The sequence below is a fragment of the Trachinotus anak genome, unplaced genomic scaffold (genome assembly GCF_046630095.1).
Source record: "Trachinotus anak isolate AG129_WGS33_773 ecotype Australia unplaced genomic scaffold, CSIRO_AGI_Tana_v1 ptg000023l, whole genome shotgun sequence".
NCBI classification, from domain to species: domain Eukaryota; kingdom Metazoa; phylum Chordata; class Actinopteri; order Carangiformes; family Carangidae; genus Trachinotus; species Trachinotus anak.
The window spans coordinates 9,907,501-9,925,599 of NW_027273874.1; the positions used below are offsets into that span (position 1 = coordinate 9,907,501).

At 43.2% G+C, this 18,099-nt stretch overlaps 3 protein-coding genes and 1 non-coding gene across 9 annotated transcripts in view; 2 read left to right on the forward strand and 2 right to left on the reverse strand.

The window, feature by feature from the left end:
- Window positions 1-211, reverse strand: part of LOC139606599 (CXXC-type zinc finger protein 5-like) — a 14,893-nt gene extending 14,682 nt beyond the window's left edge. The window contains exon 1 of the mRNA XM_071458855.1: window positions 76-211. The gene's annotated coding sequence lies outside the window, so the exon portion shown is untranslated. The remainder of the gene's footprint in view (window positions 1-75) is intronic.
- Window positions 147-5,870, forward strand: LOC139606600 (PRELI domain-containing protein 1, mitochondrial-like). 6 transcript variants are annotated; one of them, XM_071458857.1, is made up of 6 exons: window positions 147-279; window positions 1,874-2,010; window positions 2,532-2,757; window positions 3,142-3,255; window positions 3,493-3,571; window positions 4,248-5,870. In XM_071458857.1, exons 2-6 carry the CDS (start codon window positions 1,919-1,921, stop codon window positions 4,358-4,360), a joined length of 624 nt encoding a protein of 207 aa, XP_071314958.1. In that variant the 5' UTR covers window positions 147-279; window positions 1,874-1,918; the 3' UTR covers window positions 4,361-5,870. The 6 variants fall into 6 exon arrangements, with proteins under 6 accessions (XP_071314958.1, XP_071314963.1, XP_071314961.1 ...); XM_071458862.1 differs by having other exon boundaries at window positions 161-279; window positions 1,917-2,010; XM_071458860.1 differs by lacking the exon at window positions 147-279 and adding an exon at window positions 580-681 and having other exon boundaries at window positions 1,917-2,010.
- trnag-ucc (transfer RNA glycine (anticodon UCC)) lies at window positions 1,183-1,254 on the forward strand. Its single transcript has one exon. It is a non-coding gene; the product is annotated as a tRNA-Gly (tRNA).
- Window positions 5,871-7,931: 2,061 nt separating the features above from the next.
- On the reverse strand, window positions 7,932-16,520 carry LOC139606598 (butyrophilin subfamily 1 member A1-like). Its single transcript, XM_071458854.1, has 13 exons — window positions 16,315-16,520; window positions 14,666-14,945; window positions 14,356-14,408; window positions 13,876-14,082; window positions 13,357-13,431; window positions 13,139-13,270; window positions 13,009-13,053; window positions 12,834-12,851; window positions 12,384-12,461; window positions 12,163-12,262; window positions 9,728-9,845; window positions 9,313-9,451; window positions 7,932-9,154 (listed from the first exon to the last, which is right to left on the reverse strand). Exons 1-13 carry the CDS (start codon window positions 16,361-16,363, stop codon window positions 8,991-8,993), a joined length of 1,458 nt encoding a protein of 485 aa, XP_071314955.1. The 5' UTR covers window positions 16,364-16,520; the 3' UTR covers window positions 7,932-8,990.
- Between the last annotated feature and the right edge of the window lie 1,579 nt (window positions 16,521-18,099).

Here is an 18,099-nt window from a genome sequence, read left to right on the forward strand (position 1 = left end):
CACACACACACACACAGACAGACACACACACACACACAGACACACACACACACACACACACACACACGCTCCTACCTCAGAAGAGGCTGTTTCCCGCCCTCTGGCGGAGGGCAGCGGGACCTACGTCGGTGTTGTGATCGCCTGACTCCAGCTTCCCTGTCGCCGCGGCTGCGAAGCGAAACCTCCACCGAGCCGCCGCTGTGTTTCACGCTCCCTGCCGCTGTGCGCCCGCCCGGGCTCGGACACGGAGCTGACCCGCTGACGGACTACAGGCTGCAGGTTTGTCCGCTCATCGGCTGCGGTCAGATGTTCACTCGCTGTACTTTTATCGGACAGCAGCCTCAGAAACCTGGGCTCTGCACCGCCGGAGCTCACGGCTCAGCGCACCACCGGCTTCGGCTCCCGCTGGAGCAGCGCTGCCAGAAAACACGACCCCTGACCTAATGCCAACTCCTGAGGCTGGACGGTACCGCCGACCGGGCCCGGAACATTATCATGGGCTTCATGTGTGAGATCCGCTGGTTGAACCGACAGCGATGTAATGCTGTACAAACTCTCAGCGCTGAAGTCAGCTTCCGCTTCGACGGCAAGGAGCCCGTGAGGGAAGCTCCCGGAGTGAGCTCTCGCTGTCCTGGCATTAGACCTCCCGGTTACCTCGGCCTGAGACCCGCTGTTAAACTGGTGAACGGGGTGTTTAATTAATGAAAGCATGACACGGTTTCTCAGTATTGTCCGTGAACTTTCCCCTCGACTGTCGAAGCGGAAGCTGACTTCGCTCAGCAGCAGCCGGCTAGCAGCGAGTTGTTAGCCGCCATGGACGTTAGCCTCGCGCGAGGGTCGGCGGCGGTTCACCGGCGGTTCACCGACACGTTCACCGGCGGTTCACCGACACGTTCACCGGCGGTTCACCGGCGGTTCACCGACACGTTCACCGACACACAACATCTAACCAGGGCAAACAACGGACCAGCAACAAGGGCTGAGATGAACACATTACAACACACGGTGTCGGTGTCATGCACCAGCTTCGGCAGCACAGTCAGTAAAGTCAGTGTCAGGTTATTTAACGGAAAACGACTCCCGCGATGTTAGATACGAATATCAAAACATACTGTAGGAGCATTTAATGATCTGATTTGTCTAACAACAAATAGAAAGGCCGGGGCCCGCGGCTCGTCAGAGGCGTTGGTGGTATAGTGGTGAGCATAGCTGCCTTCCAAGCAGTTGACCCGGGTTCGATTCCCGGCCAACGCATGCGTTTTCTTCTGCGTCAGGACCTCCTGCTCCTAAATGATGCTTTTAAACAAATGACAAAGTTCAGTGTATAGCATCTCAACAGAAAATTAATCAGCAACAATTTTAATAATAGAATAATCTTTTTACTAATGTTTTTGGAACCAATGAACATTTTTGTTCCAATTTTACAGAAGTGAGAATTTGACATATATGGTAGTAAACTGAAAATCTGGGGGTTGTGGCTTGTTGGTCAGATAAAACAAACAATTTACATTACAGGAAGGTTATGAAAATTTGTCCTGGCATTTTCCACCTTTCTTCATCATTTTAATTTTTTTTCTGACCAGGCCGTCATTAGTCAAATACTAGATGCTGCTTTTCTTTCACATAATAGTAAATGGCACATTTGCTGCTGATTCTCTGGTGTTGTTGTAATTACTAAAATTATTAATGATAAATTTTCTTTCAATCAAATACTTGTTTTAGCCTCACAATGCCATTTTAATTTCAATATAATTTCTTTTAAAAAATCTACGACATAATGAAGCTCTGGAAAATCACCAGACTTAGAAAATAGATTTGTAATACCATTATTAATGATTGTAATAATAATTTTTGTCATTGATTTTCCCCACAGCTCCTGCATGAGTTGTCTATACGCTCTGTCTGTGTTTGTGTAGACATGGGCAGGTATTTCCACAGTGAGGTCGACATTAAGAGTCCGTGGCATCAGGTGCTGGCGGCCTTCTGGCAGCGCTACCCCAACCCATACAGGTAACAGGAGCTGTTCTGTTCATAACCGATCAATCTGCCAAATATCTCCCCATTAATCATTTTGCCAAAGTAAATGACAGGAAGTAGTGAAAAAAGCCTGTTATGATATGTCAGCGCAAGTTGACGCAAGTTGATGAAAAATGTAAGTTCACCTGCAAGAACAAGCTTTTTTTTTTTGGCCTCTCTCTGCGTCACTCTTCCTGCGAGACTACACCCCCCCAGTTTAAGAATTTAAGACCCACCGCCCAAGCCCCTAATCATGACCTTACTCTAAACTGAACCTAAACCTAACTATAACCTCAACCCTCCAACAGCCTAGAAGAAATAAGGGTTGGACAAAATGTCCTCACTATTCAAGGAGGTTCTCATTTTCCAAACTTGTCTTTACCTTTTAAAAATGTCCTCAATTTCCTGTCTTTCTAAAAATGTCCCTAAGGTCTTTTTATATCATCGACCCTCACAAATAGAGACACATATGCACATATACCATAGATATAAATCTGTATGTTTTTATGTTTCAGCACCCATGTCCTCACTGAGGATGTCCTGTACCGTGAGGTCACCCCCAGCAACCACCTGTTGTCACGGCGACTGCTGACAAAGACCAACCGGCTGCCGAGCTGGGCGGAGCATGTCTTCCCCACCCACATGGCCCGGGCAGTCTACGTCCTAGAGGACTCCATTGTGGACCCACACAGACACACACTTACAACCAAGACCTGGAACCTCAACCACAACACACTGATGGTGAGACGCTACGAGTTAGTTACCATTATCTGTCAGAGCTGTGGTCGATCTGTCCAGGTACGCACCACCTGCCCAGTTCAAAGTTCAAATTACTTTGAACTAACACATCATTGGTTAGAATTTAAATCATTACTTTCGGGGGGAAGATTATACCTTAGAAGAGAGGTGACAGGAAGTGAGAGAGTTGGGGAACAACATCCAACAAAGGTCTGTGGTCAGATTTGATCCGAGGACGTTGTGGTCAGTGGGCGACTTCTTGGAACTGCTTGTTGGATGACTTGATAACCCCCCCCCCTTGTTTCCCCAAGTTTGAACACTGATATGAATTTTTTTTAAAAAGTGTCGGCTTCATATTGTACAGTATTTGTTGTGTCCGCCTCTCAGACGGTGGTAGAGCGGTGTTCGTTTGGAGAGGACCGTAGTCGGCCTACCTGGACCAAACTGAGGAGGGAGGCCTGGATCTCCTCAGCTGTCTATGGCCTCGCCCGGCCCATACAGGTACACACACACACACACACACATGCATTTGTCTTGCTATACGTGTGAAGACCCCACCCCTAACCAATTCAAACAGCCCTTTCAAGTAGTGGGTACGAGTCAGAAATGTCCTCACAATGCAGATAAGTCCTCACTATGATGGTGTACAGCTGAAATTGGTTCAGCATCTCAAACCCACATTTAAACAGAGGTGTAGGTAAAGTTTCTCTGTCTAACTCTTTTGTGTTTTTCCTCCAGGAATTTGGTCTCGCCAGGTTTAAAAGTAACCAAGTCAAAGCCATGAAGGGGCTGGAGTACGCTCTGTCCAAGATACAGAGTAAGACACACACACGTTTGTACTTGTGAGGACTCGTTTAATTTTCAAGCTAAAATCCCAAAAACGTGTTAGTTCTCCTTCCCCAATTTGAAGATTTAATACTTTTATGAGTTTTACATAATGGTAAAAGTTTTTGAGTATTTGTTAAACAAAAAAAGCTTTTTGAAGTCATCACTTTGATTCGGGGAAATTATCATGATGATTTGTTGATGATACGAGATGTTATACGGGAGGAGATAAACAACTTAGAGAATCCTGAATAAAAAAGTCTTGAATTCCAAAGATGGTGGTTGTATGACACATGTCCTGCCCCTCCCCTGAAACAGCCAATCGTTGGTGTCGTGAAACCTTACGCATGAGTAGTGGATGTACAACCAGTGGGGAAAAAAGATGTTTTAACACTTATTTGGGGGCAAAGAACTCCCCATTCATCAGGGGTCTGGTGTCGTTAGCACGGAGATATTCCATGTAGAATCAGTCACAGTTACTTTTTAGTGAAGTCAGTTTTGTTTTGGATGTCGATCATGATTCTAATAAACAAAATTTACACTTAAAATTTACGTTTGATCTAAATAAAATTGTAACTTTAATCGTAAAACCAGAAGAACACACGCGTGAATTACAAAAGGGAAACGTCAAATGAAAAAAAAATGCCTGATTGTTTTATTACTTGCAGCTGAGGCCCCTCCTAATCTCCACGGAGACCAGGGAGAGTCATCAGAGAAGCACAAGCCCCTCCCACCACAAGCCACCGCCACCTCTAACCAGAAGCCCAAGCAGTTTGTCTGATTCTGCTGTTGCAGAAGAAATCCTGCATTTATTGCTCTGAGCTGGTTCTGCGGGGGTGGGGCATCATGTCGACTTCAGGATATGAGTTCCTCAGTTTCACTGGGAAAGATCTAAACCTTCTTAGTAAAAAGGTTTTCCTAAGTTTTGTTTTTCAAAGCTGCTATTATCTGATTCATTCTGTTTTTTACATCTTTTGTAGATTATTCTATAGTATTTAATTTTGGTAAACTTTCTCATTGAAGGTTTTGTTATTTAAAAAAAAAAACAAAACAAGGAAGATAAACATCTAGATTCTATTTAAGATCACAATTTAGAAAAAAATCTATTATTTTTAGTCTTTCCAGTCATTTGTTTAAGCTATTTTTCACCATCATAATTTTTATATTTTTATATGAACACTGTTCTCATTTTTTATTTTGAATTCATTATAATTATTTATATTTTCTAATAATTTAGAAACTCTTGCCTGCTAAATTACATCTAAAATAATTAAACCATCTATTGAGATTATTTTCCGTATTTCTAGTTTTGGGCAGATGCATGATTCACATTCTGAATGTTATCTTAGCAGGATTGTCCCTCCATCCTCGCCCCCTGGTGGTCAACTCCTGGTATTAAATGTAAATGTTACATTCTTAAGAGGTCAGCTGTGGTTGATTGATGACATCTAATGCTACGGCAAACACTGACTTAGATCAGCGGCTGTAACTGATTCCAGTGCAGCCAAACAAACTCAGGTCGACAACGTTAACATAAAAACAAAAAAACAAACAAAAAAAAACAAACCAAAATGACTGTTTTCCGTGTGACCACGGTCAATGTCACTGGCAACTATGTTGTTCCATGTTGCATTGTTTCCTGTCAGTGTCTCTCAGTTTCAATCCTGCATGAGAATATTGAGCTCTAACATTTAAAGCTACCACATGGAGAAGTATTTAAACATTGTAAATAAATGAGATTGTGTTTTATAAACTACATGAAGCATGAATCACTTTTTGTACACTGATGTTTGTGTTTCTCCACAGCTTTACTGCTGCTTTAACAAACCTCACCTGAGAAAACTGAGGCAGGTAAAAGTGGACACAGAAATTATTTTATGGTTTCCAGAGGATTTTCTCAGGGAACTGCTTAAATTCACTTGAAGTCCACAGTCATGTAGCTTTACAGTTTATTACTTGCAGATGTTATAATGCCCTTAGTAACGGGGACCATCAGTGATCAAAGAAGAAATAAGTAGCAGATCACCTGAGTTTATTCTGGACTGGTTTCCACTGCAGGGGCAAACTGGGCCAGTCAGGCCTTCATGGTTTTTCAGATCCAGATCTCCTGAACTTCCTTCTCTAACTTTTATCATTTCAACTCTTGGAAAAAAAACTGCACAAACAATACAGAAAGTTTTCTCACTATTCAGTCTGTCTCCCACGTAAACATTTATTTTATACTGTGAAGAACCAACGTGTCAGATGCTGTAATATTCTCACTGATATTACAATAAATCTACAGACTTTAACGGCTGCTGTCTTCATTTAATGTCCCACAAGCACAGATGTGTTCAAACACATAAACGTATTAATTTAACAATGAATTCAGGTAGATTACAGAATATCCTCCCTGAGTGTGTGTCTGTTAAGTTTATTAGACATTATGAGAAAAGAAAACGTGAAATTATGGAGAGGAAAACAGACAGTGTTATTGTTATTACCAGATTCTTCTTGTTAATTCATCTTTTGATATTTAAGTCATAGTTTTAATAATTTATACATTATTGATAAGATGGACTGTGCTTTGACACTAAAACGCCGTCAGGGACAGTTTTAAAAGGGTCATTCTTTGGAATCTGTCTGAAAATAACTATAACATCAAATAAATACGTAATTTTTAAATATTACATTACTATGTCTTCTTAAAGTCAATGAAATGATTTGAATAACTGAAATTTCATGTTGATGAGGGTGATGTTTTTGGCCTGTACCTGGCTATGATTGTTCTAATAACCAGGACTTTTAATTTGAAAAATGTAGGCAAACTGCTGAAATTTTCATATACACAAACAGCTATTGAATTTTTTACTTTTTGACTTTTTTTTTTTACTTCATTGAAAGTTTGGACGGAATAAATGACGGAGTCACTTCAGAGCTCCTCGCTGGTTATTTAGGAGATTCAAAGCTTACAAAGCACTTAAAATTTACGTTTGATCTAAATAAAATTGTAACTTTAATCGTAAAACCAGAAGAACACACGCGTGAATTACAAAAGGGAAACGTCAAATGAAAAAAAAATGCCTGATTGTTTTATTACTTGCAGCTGAGGCCCCTCCTAATCTCCACGGAGACCAGGGAGAGTCATCAGAGAAGCACAAGCCCCTCCCACCACAAGCCACCGCCACCTCTAACCAGAAGCCCAAGCAGTTTGTCTGATTCTGCTGTTGCAGAAGAAATCCTGCATTTATTGCTCTGAGCTGGTTCTGCGGGGGTGGGGCATCATGTCGACTTCAGGATATGAGTTCCTCAGTTTCACTGGGAAAGATCTAAACCTTCTTAGTAAAAAGGTTTTCCTAAGTTTTGTTTTTCAAAGCTGCTATTATCTGATTCATTCTGTTTTTTACATCTTTTGTAGATTATTCTATAGTATTTAATTTTGGTAAACTTTCTCATTGAAGGTTTTGTTATTTAAAAAAAAAAACAAAACAAGGAAGATAAACATCTAGATTCTATTTAAGATCACAATTTAGAAAAAAATCTATTATTTTTAGTCTTTCCAGTCATTTGTTTAAGCTATTTTTCACCATCATAATTTTTATATTTTTATATGAACACTGTTCTCATTTTTTATTTTGAATTCATTATAATTATTTATATTTTCTAATAATTTAGAAACTCTTGCCTGCTAAATTACATCTAAAATAATTAAACCATCTATTGAGATTATTTTCCGTATTTCTAGTTTTGGGCAGATGCATGATTCACATTCTGAATGTTATCTTAGCAGGATTGTCCCTCCATCCTCGCCCCCTGGTGGTCAACTCCTGGTATTAAATGTAAATGTTACATTCTTAAGAGGTCAGCTGTGGTTGATTGATGACATCTAATGCTACGGCAAACACTGACTTAGATCAGCGGCTGTAACTGATTCCAGTGCAGCCAAACAAACTCAGGTCGACAACGTTAACATAAAAACAAAAAAACAAACAAAAAAAAACAAACCAAAATGACTGTTTTCCGTGTGACCACGGTCAATGTCACTGGCAACTATGTTGTTCCATGTTGCATTGTTTCCTGTCAGTGTCTCTCAGTTTCAATCCTGCATGAGAATATTGAGCTCTAACATTTAAAGCTACCACATGGAGAAGTATTTAAACATTGTAAATAAATGAGATTGTGTTTTATAAACTACATGAAGCATGAATCACTTTTTGTACACTGATGTTTGTGTTTCTCCACAGCTTTACTGCTGCTTTAACAAACCTCACCTGAGAAAACTGAGGCAGGTAAAAGTGGACACAGAAATTATTTTATGGTTTCCAGAGGATTTTCTCAGGGAACTGCTTAAATTCACTTGAAGTCCACAGTCATGTAGCTTTACAGTTTATTACTTGCAGATGTTATAATGCCCTTAGTAACGGGGACCATCAGTGATCAAAGAAGAAATAAGTAGCAGATCACCTGAGTTTATTCTGGACTGGTTTCCACTGCAGGGGCAAACTGGGCCAGTCAGGCCTTCATGGTTTTTCAGATCCAGATCTCCTGAACTTCCTTCTCTAACTTTTATCATTTCAACTCTTGGAAAAAAAACTGCACAAACAATACAGAAAGTTTTCTCACTATTCAGTCTGTCTCCCACGTAAACATTTATTTTATACTGTGAAGAACCAACGTGTCAGATGCTGTAATATTCTCACTGATATTACAATAAATCTACAGACTTTAACGGCTGCTGTCTTCATTTAATGTCCCACAAGCACAGATGTGTTCAAACACATAAACGTATTAATTTAACAATGAATTCAGGTAGATTACAGAATATCCTCCCTGAGTGTGTGTCTGTTAAGTTTATTAGACATTATGAGAAAAGAAAACGTGAAATTATGGAGAGGAAAACAGACAGTGTTATTGTTATTACCAGATTCTTCTTGTTAATTCATCTTTTGATATTTAAGTCATAGTTTTAATAATTTATACATTATTGATAAGATGGACTGTGCTTTGACACTAAAACGCCGTCAGGGACAGTTTTAAAAGGGTCATTCTTTGGAATCTGTCTGAAAATAACTATAACATCAAATAAATACGTAATTTTTAAATATTACATTACTATGTCTTCTTAAAGTCAATGAAATGATTTGAATAACTGAAATTTCATGTTGATGAGGGTGATGTTTTTGGCCTGTACCTGGCTATGATTGTTCTAATAACCAGGACTTTTAATTTGAAAAATGTAGGCAAACTGCTGAAATTTTCATATACACAAACAGCTATTGAATTTTTTACTTTTTGACTTTTTTTTTTTACTTCATTGAAAGTTTGGACGGAATAAATGACGGAGTCACTTCAGAGCTCCTCGCTGGTTATTTAGGAGATTCAAAGCTTAGCTCTGATACAGGGACAGTGAACTCCGGAACAGCTACTGGATATCAATACTTTTCTGTGTTGAAAGCGAAGCCTCGGCCGGCGAACCAGCGTGCTCTGGCGACCACGTCGTTGGCGAAGTCTTTGTTCGGCGTCTCACTGTCCACGTCTTCATCATCCTCCAGACGAAGGATGCGCTCTGGACCTGCGATGTACGAAGCCAACGCTCCTGAAACAGCAAAGTGAATGTTCAGTGACACAAACGTGACGAGACGCAGGTTTCTCTCATAATCTTATTTTTAACGGCTGTGTAAAATCCACAAACTCTAACTGTTGGATTCTCAGAGTAAAATCCTCAGAGGAGGCAGCAGTCGTCCACGAGTTCACCTTTCAGCTGCTGCTGCGGGGTCCACTTCTTCTTCTCCTTCCACATGGTCCGGATCGCCTCGACCAAGAGTTTGACTCCTTCTTGCACGTGCTCCTGGCTGTACGGCTCACCCTTCACATCGTGGTAAGCCTTATTGATCTGCACCAAAGAGACACACACTGCGTCAGCTGGGAAGTCCTCAATCCAACGAGTTCCCACAAACCACCTGAGTTCACGCAATGTATAAAATAAATGGAAAAAATCACAGCACAGCTTTAGATTAGAAACAAATCCAGGTTGAGCGACACCTCGCTCATAAACCTGCAGATGTCGCTGATGAATGTCAAATATTTCTCCTCCAAGGATCCTGCTCAGTAGATCTTATAAAACCAGACACATGTTGAAAATATTATATATTATAATGTTATAATCCACCTGCATGAGGCCGAAACAATCTGAGCAGAACTTTCCGGAGCCGTCTGGATTGAGCAGGGTCCCAGCCAGAGACTGTCTGGAGATGATGGCAGCGATCAGGGCGGGGTGGACTCCCTGTCTGCAGCAAATCACAGCAGCTGTCAAGATTTTTCTGCTCTGCTATTGGTGGATACTGACATCCGTCCAACAGACAGCACCGCCCACAGCACAAGCTACTGCCACATCCAAACAACACAAGCTGCTCTGCTGACACCATGAGACACACAACCAGAGACACACAACCACAGAGACACACAACCACAGAGAGACACAACAACCACAGAGACACACAACGAGCACAAAGAGACACACAACCACAGAGACACACAACGACCACAAAGAGACACACAACCACAGAGACACACAACGACCACAAAGAGACACACAACGACCACAAAGAGACACACAACCACAGAGAGACACACAACCACAGAGACACACAACGACCACAAAGAGACACACAACCACAGAGACACACAACCACAGAGACACACAACAACCACAGAGACACACAACGACCACAGAGACACACAACGACCAGAAAGAGACACACAACGACCACAAAGAGACACACAACCACAGAGAGACACACAACCACAGAGACACACAACCACACATACACACAACAACCACAAAGAGACACACAACCACAGAGAGACAGAACAACCACATAGAGACACACAACCACAGAGACACACAACAACCACAAAGAGACACACAACCACAGAGACACACAACCACAGAGACACACAACAACCACAAAGAGACACACAACCACAGAGACACACAACCACAGAGACACACAACAACCACAAAGAGACACACAACCACAGAGACACACAACCACCGAGACACACAACCACAGAGAGACACAACAACCACAGAGACACACAACGACCACAAAGAGACACACAACCACAGAGACACACAACCACAGAGAGACACAACAACCACAGAGACACACAACGACCACAAAGAGACACACAACGACCACAAAGAGACACACAACCACAGAGAGACAGAACAACCACAAAGAGACATACAACCACAGAGACACACAACCACAGAGAGACACAACAACCACAGAGAGACACAACGACCACAAAGAGACACACAACGACCACAAAGAGACACACAACCACAGAGAGACACACAACCACAGAGACACACAACCACAGAGACACACAACAACCACAGAGACACACAACGACCACAGAGACACACAACGACCACAAAGAGACACACAACCACAGAGAGACACACAACCACAGAGACACACAACCACACATACACACAACAACCACAAAGAGACACACAACCACAAAGAGACACACAACCACAGAGAGACACACAACCACAGAGACACACAACCACAGAGACACACAACAACCACAGAGACACACAACGACCACAGAGACACACAACGACCACAAAGAGACACACAACCACAGAGAGACACACAACCACAGAGACACACAACCACACATACACACAACAACCACAAAGAGACACACAACCACAGAGAGACAGAACAACCACAAAGAGACACACAACCACAGAGACACACAACAACCACAAAGAGACACACAACCACAGAGACACACAACAACCACAAAGAGACACACAACCACAGAGACACACAACCACAGAGACACACAACAACCACAAAGAGACACACAACCACAGAGACACACAACCACCGAGACACACAACCACAGAGAGACACAACAACCACAGAGACACACAACGACCACAAAGAGACACACAACGACCACAAAGAGACACACAACCACAGAGAGACACAACAACCACAAAGAGACATACAACCACAGAGACACACAACCACAGAGAGACACAACAACCACAGAGAGACATAACGACCACAAAGAGACACACAACAACCACAGAGAGACACACAACAACCACAAAGAGACACACAACCACAGAGAGACACAACAACCACAAAGAGACACACAACCACACATACACACAACAACCACAAAGAGACACACAACCACAGAGAGACAGAACAACCACAAAGAGACACACAACCACAGAGACACACAACAACCACAAAGAGACACACAACCACAGAGACACACAACCACAGAGACACACAACAACCACAAAGAGACACACAACCACAGAGACACACAACCACAGAGACACACAACAACCACAAAGAGACACACAACCACAGAGACACACAACCACAGAGACACACAACAACCACAAAGAGATACACAACCACAGAGACACACAACCACAGAGACACACAACAACCACAAAGAGATACACAACCACAGAGACACACAACCACAGAGACACACAACGACCACAGAGACACACTACACACAGAGCAGTACCAGCGCCCTGTGCTGCGGCTGTGTACGTACGCTGCTCCCACACGGTTGATGACGTCTTTGTACTTGTTCATCTCGCTCAGGTCTCTCTCTGCCAGATGTTCGGAAACTGTGACTCCGTCCAGCTGCTGACCTGAAACAGAGTCAGAGCCACAGCTACAGCAGGATCTTGCATCGTCTGAGCTTTGACTGGATCTTTTAACGACTCTTCTTCTTCTGCAGGGAAAATGGAGGTGAAAGCTGAGTGAACTGACCGTTGACGGACACCCGGTGTATTCTCGCCGTGTCTTCAGACGCCCCCGTCGTGTCCACCTGGAAGATGTCTCTGTAGTCTGACACAGACAGAGGACAGACACCAGCACACCTGTCACTCTCTCCTGATGACACCTGCACCTTTTCATGGTCCCACCAGTCAAACAGAGACAGGATCTACGATTATTCATTGGTTATAGAATTTACTGACATTTATAATCACAGTATTCTTGTTTGTACTTCCCTGTTTTATAATTAATCAATTAATGTGACCTGGAGCCATGTATGGATTGCTGATCAGGTCTGCGAGTCACAGGCCCAGGGGCCGAAGGGGCCCGAGTAACACAGAAGCAAAACAACCACAAAGAGATGTGATCAGTCTTTTGTGAATAAAGACAGACAAGAAAAAATACTGAAGACTTTTGTAAATGAAATGTTAGTTAGAGACTTACGCTGAAGAAGTGGTTCAGCTGAGGAAAGAACAGAGACAGCATTTTAATCATCATGACAGTAATTGATTATATCTATTAAAGTTGATTATTAATAGTAAATATATAAATTCAGGAACAAGCTGAAAACAAGCTGCACCATAAATGAGATAAAAAGAAGGAGGAGTGATGACCTCACCCTCTTCTCCTCCGGTCAGCTCTGGGATCAGTCTGCTGCAGAACGCTGCGACACAGAACCAGACAGGAAGTGAGCGAAGCCGCCGGACGAACCGGCTTCTTTACTGCCAGAAAACACCAGAGAGACCGACCTTTGAGATGCCGCCGCCCCTCAGCCCTCAACACAAGAACGATGACGACGGCGGTGACGCAAAAAAACAGCACAATTATGGGTACGACCCAGTATCCAGGACCCGCCTCCGTCTCCGGGCGACTCCACTGATCTGCAAGTAAAAACAGTAACAATCTGAAATACTCGCAAAGCTGCCAACAAACACTAACACTGAAAACAGGGACTTTTTTTTTCTACCAGGGATATGAATCATTTCCTCCTTCACCAGGCTCAGTGCAGGAATCTCCACTCGGCAGATCAAGGTTCCACTTCCTGTTGGAAGAAAAGAGGAAAACAAACGTTAAAATTGCTCTGACACAGCGACGTGACAGACCTGATCAAACCCACGTGTTAGTTCACCTGCAAAAAAAAGCCACGACCACTGAGTCAGAGGTGGAGAGAAATAATCTGCAACTACTCTGATCGATCTTGAAAAAACAAGATTTGCTGTTTTTCTTGATTTAAACTGAATATTAGATTTTCTTTACTTTTGGTTGAACAAAATCAAACATTTGAAGACGTCTCCTTCAGCCTGAGAGAGGCGGCTCGTGCTTGTAGCTGCAGATTAACTTTTTGTTGCTGTTTAGCTCACTGATTAATCGACCAATCACCTATTCCTCCACTTCTCACCAAACGTCACTGAAACCTCTTCAGGTTCCAGATCCTGATCCTCCAGACAGAAACACAGGACAGAAAATCGGGTTTAGGGTGAACTACCTGCAGCCGCTGCCAGGTTCAGGTCCGCCCTGACCGAGTACAGGTCGTCCGCTCCAGCTGACACCTCGTTCTTGGCAGGGAGGACGTTTCCCTTGGCGTCCAGCAGAGAAACCCGCGGCTTCGGGCCCCAGCCGCTGCACGTACAGCGTACAAGCAGCTCATTGGATGAAGCCGGCTGCACCGTCACGTTGACCTCAGACACCTGAGCTGGACACACACACCTGTCGCCTCAGTACATCGACTGCCTTTTGTTGCAGCTCCTCTGGGTGACACTCATCACTTTGTACTTAGTGCTAATTAGTCTTTCTGGTTTCTGTTTTTCCTGATTACTCTTAAAATGTGACTCCTGGAATGCAACACACGTCCCTGGTGACCCCCCCGTTACTGTATTTCATAGATTTATTTTACAGTTTTTCTGTTCAACTGGAACCAACAGCAGAGCGCCACTGTGCTTGGTGACCAGCGGGGCTGTTATCTTACCGACGGAGAGAGAGACAAACACTTCCAGGGACGACTCTCCAAGAAGGGAACATCTGGACGACGAACAAAAGGAAACAAGTCACGATTACACAAGAATCAGATGACTCCTGGGGGAGGTTCAAGATAAATGTGGGGGCTACTTTCTGCTGCATGTTCTTGTTGTTCATACTCTAACTATCAAACTGTTTGTTTTATAATCAACGTTCCTACTGAGGACGTACAGTTTAGCGTTAAATACAACCCAGAAATGTGCAGTTTAATTTTTTAAGGAATTTCAGAGAAGAAGAAGAAGAATCACGTCATCATGTACCTGTAGGTGCCGCTGTCCCGCCGTGTGACCTCTCGCAGCGTCAGAGAGGCGTCCTCTGTTACGGCCGTCCTCCCCCGGTACTCCTCTGATTTCTCCTTTTCCAGCTCCTCTCCGTTGCGGAGAACATGAACCGTGGATGAGGATGGACCGTCCCCCCGTGACCACTCTACCGTTATGGTACCTGACGGCCTCACAGATGTGGCGAGGCCACACGGGAGGACCACGTCTTCGCCAGCCGCTGCGAAGACTTGTCCAGGTGAGCCGGACTGCAGAGCCTTACCTGGACGTAGGTTTACACGATGAGTATGACCTGGAACTAATCATTCCTTTTATAGTTTAGTTTATTTAATCGCACAAACACATTTAAGGTCCTGTGCTTGGACCACGTTATATTCATCACTGAGGCCACGATGAAGCCGAAACCTCAGTTGTTCCTGAGGGAGAACACCTCACCAAACACCTGAGAAACACTTCATCTGCTGAGGCACTTCCTCCGGCTCCACCGTGAACACGTGTCCGGGGCCTCCCACAGGAAACAGGCTTCAACAACCAGCTTTTCTCGTTTTGGTAACAGTACAGTAACCTGTAGTTTTCCTCTCTCTCCTGTAGTTTTCCTCTCTCTCCTGTAGTTTTCCTCTCTCTCCTGTAGTTTACTTCTCTCTCCTGTAGTTTTCTTCTCTCTCCTGTAGTTTTTTTTCCTCTCTCTCCTGTAGTTTTCCTCTCTCTCCTGTAGTTTTCCTCTCTCTCCTGTAGTTTACTTCTCTCTCCTGTAGTTTTTTTCCTCTCTCTCCTGTAGTTTTCCTCTCTCTCCTGTAGTTTTCCTCTCTCTCCTGTAGTTTTCTTCTCTCTCCTGTAGTTTTTTTCCTCTCTCTCCTGTAGTTTTCCTCTCTCTCCTGTAGTTTTCCTCTCTCTCCTGTAGTTTACTTCTCTCTCCTGTAGTTTTCTTCTCTCTCCTGTAGTTTTTTTCCTCTCTCTCCTGTAGTTTTCCTCTCTCTCCTGTAGTTTACTTCTCTCTCCTGTAGTTTTCTTCTCTCTCCTGTAGTTTTTTTCCTCTCTCTCCTGTAGTTTTCCTCTCTCTCCTGTAGTTTTCCTCTCTCTCCTGTAGTTTACTTCTCTCTCCTGTAGTTTTTTTCCTCTCTCTCCTGTAGTTTTCCTCTCTCTCCTGTAGTTTTCCTCTCCCTCCTCTCATCACCTTCTGCAGGATCTTCTGCATCTGGAGCTGCAGAGTCTGGATCTGTGAGTCCAGACTCAGATCCATGATCCTGCTCAACAACCATTGCTACAATAATAATAATAATAATAATCATAATAATCATCATAATAATAATTATGATGATTATTATTATATAATTATGACATCTCCACATTGAGCTATGTTCTCTTTGCTTCTGCTCTGTTTCTCTTTCTCTCTCTCCTCACCACCGGAAACCCCCCCCCCCCCCCCCCCCCCCCCCCCCCACTGAAGGGGATTTCTCTGACTTCACCATCTGTGAACTCCATTAGCAACATTAGCAAAGTAACTGACATTCAAAGTGAACTTTGACCCTGGTGTAAGTGACACTGTCCTACAGGAAGTGTTCACCGTGACGCTGAATCTCACGGTAACAAAGTAACCGGCTGTACTGTCGCGCATGCGCTCAGACACTGACCTGCCGCGCTGCCGAGCGCATAAAGCACGAGGAGTCCCGGGAGCTTCATGTCACCGCCGGGACCTGCCGGGGGCGGGAACCTCCGAGGGAAGAACACGACAGCCTCTGGTCACGTCCGGTGTGACGTCTCACTGTGACTTTTGACCTTTTGACCCCACAGAAGTTCGCTCTCTGCCTGAGTCCTCCAGCGGTGTCCTGAGGTCTGAGCAGAGGAGGACTGAGCTGTGAAGTGGGAGGGGTTATGTCAGATGCCCCCCCCCCAGTGTAACTCCTGAGACAACGTCCTGACTCGGTGGAGGCGCTGGATCTGTAAATACCAGTTTGTGTGAGAAAAGAAAAAGAAAAGCCTGAGCTTTAAAATGATGAAAATGATGTTTTCAATGTTTTAAAATGAAAACTCTAAAGCTCCTGTCATGGTTCTGTCTGTGTTGAGGCCTGTGACTGTGACTGAGGTCTGCAGCTGCACAAATACTGGGAATGAGGAGCAGCAAAGGCAGCTGCAGAGTTAATGCATGAAATGTTCATTTATCTTTCATGGATTATTGCTCTGCTCTTTTTACTGATTTTCTGAAGCAGCCAACTGAAAGACTGAGTTCATTCAGAGCCCAGGAGCTTCTCAAACTGAGTTGAGGTCCTGTTACTTGTTTTCAGCCGGCTCACACTGCAGCTCCGCTCTGGTTCTATAATCCTCCAGCTCCCAGATCTTCTACAGACTTCTGAATGCACACAGTTTCACACTCAGGAAAACAGGCAGTGCAGCGATTTGAACCACTCCAAAATCAATCAGCTTTAAGAGACGCAGCTCTGTGAACGGTTTTAAACGACAGCTGAAAACTCATTGATTTAACTTGGCTTTTAATTAATTCTCTCGTGTTTTACGATTCTTACTGGTTTTTATTTTTCCTGTTTTATATTTGTTTTGTCTAATTCGATTGTCCTTATTTCAAACTCATTTTATTGTATTATTCCATTTTTTATTGTAAAGCTACATCTCATGTATGGGAAGTGCTCTATAAATAACATTTGTTATTATTATTATTATTATTGTTATTGTTATATTCATATTCATTTGCATCGAGGAAGAACAGGAAGTGAAGGAACTGCACGTTAAAGATTTGAGTAAATACCTTCAGTCAGGCCTGAATATGAAGCATCATATTTCTTGTTCAGCTTCCTGCTGTAGTGACGACAATAATTACTGATGAAGTGCGCAGACACAGATTCATGAAAATGTTCTACCTGTCAAACACCAGGTGAGCAGGTTGCCAGGTGTTCCTTCAGCTCTTCAGAGCTAAAACCAGCCTCACCACATTCTGGAGCTGAGAATCAGCAGCACATGCTTCATGCTCTCTTCTGGAACCATGTTAAATTGCATTGTCACTATCAAATAAACAAATAAAAACTCACGCCTACAACTGTGTGAACGCACAAAACCAGAAACATTCACACACATTCTTTTGGTCAGAATCATAAAGACGTGTGTAGCATGATCCTGTTTTTTTAACCTCACTCCACTCCCACAATTAACCACAGATGGATGAAGACAGAAACACAACTGGACTGATTGTTGCTGGATCACAAACAGGAGTAAGTCATGAGGATACAACATTAAACAATGAGAACATAAACATCATTATTTCTGTTGATGAATTGTCAAATTCTTATGAAATATATGATGATAATGAGTGAAGCTCAGTGAAGTTGTCTCCTCTTTACATTTTCACTGGCTGTTCTAAAAACCATGTGATCACAGTCTCAGTCTGTTCATAAAAACGGACTCATGTG

What these genes read in the sequence shown, in the direction of transcription:
- LOC139606600 (XM_071458857.1), top strand. Translation starts at nt 1,919, where the DNA reads ATGGGCAGGTATTTCCACAGTGAGGTCGACATTAAGAGTCCGTGGCAT. An exon ending in TCAACCACAACACACTGATG is followed by an intron (nt 2,758 to 3,141) that starts GTGAGACGCTAC and finishes TCCGCCTCTCAG; the next exon opens with ACGGTGGTAGAGCGGTGTTC. An exon ending in CGCTCTGTCCAAGATACAGA is followed by an intron (nt 3,572 to 4,247) that starts GTAAGACACACA and finishes TATTACTTGCAG; the next exon opens with CTGAGGCCCCTCCTAATCTC.
- LOC139606598 (XM_071458854.1), bottom strand. Translation starts at nt 16,363, where the DNA reads ATGAAGCTCCCGGGACTCCTCGTGCTTTATGCGCTCGGCAGCGCGGCA. An exon ending in TGCGCTCGGCAGCGCGGCAG is followed by an intron (nt 14,946 to 16,314) that starts GTCAGTGTCTGA and finishes ACCTACGTCCAG; the next exon opens with GTAAGGCTCTGCAGTCCGGC. An exon ending in GAACCTGGCAGCGGCTGCAG is followed by an intron (nt 13,432 to 13,875) that starts GTAGTTCACCCT and finishes TTCTTCCAACAG; the next exon opens with GAAGTGGAACCTTGATCTGC.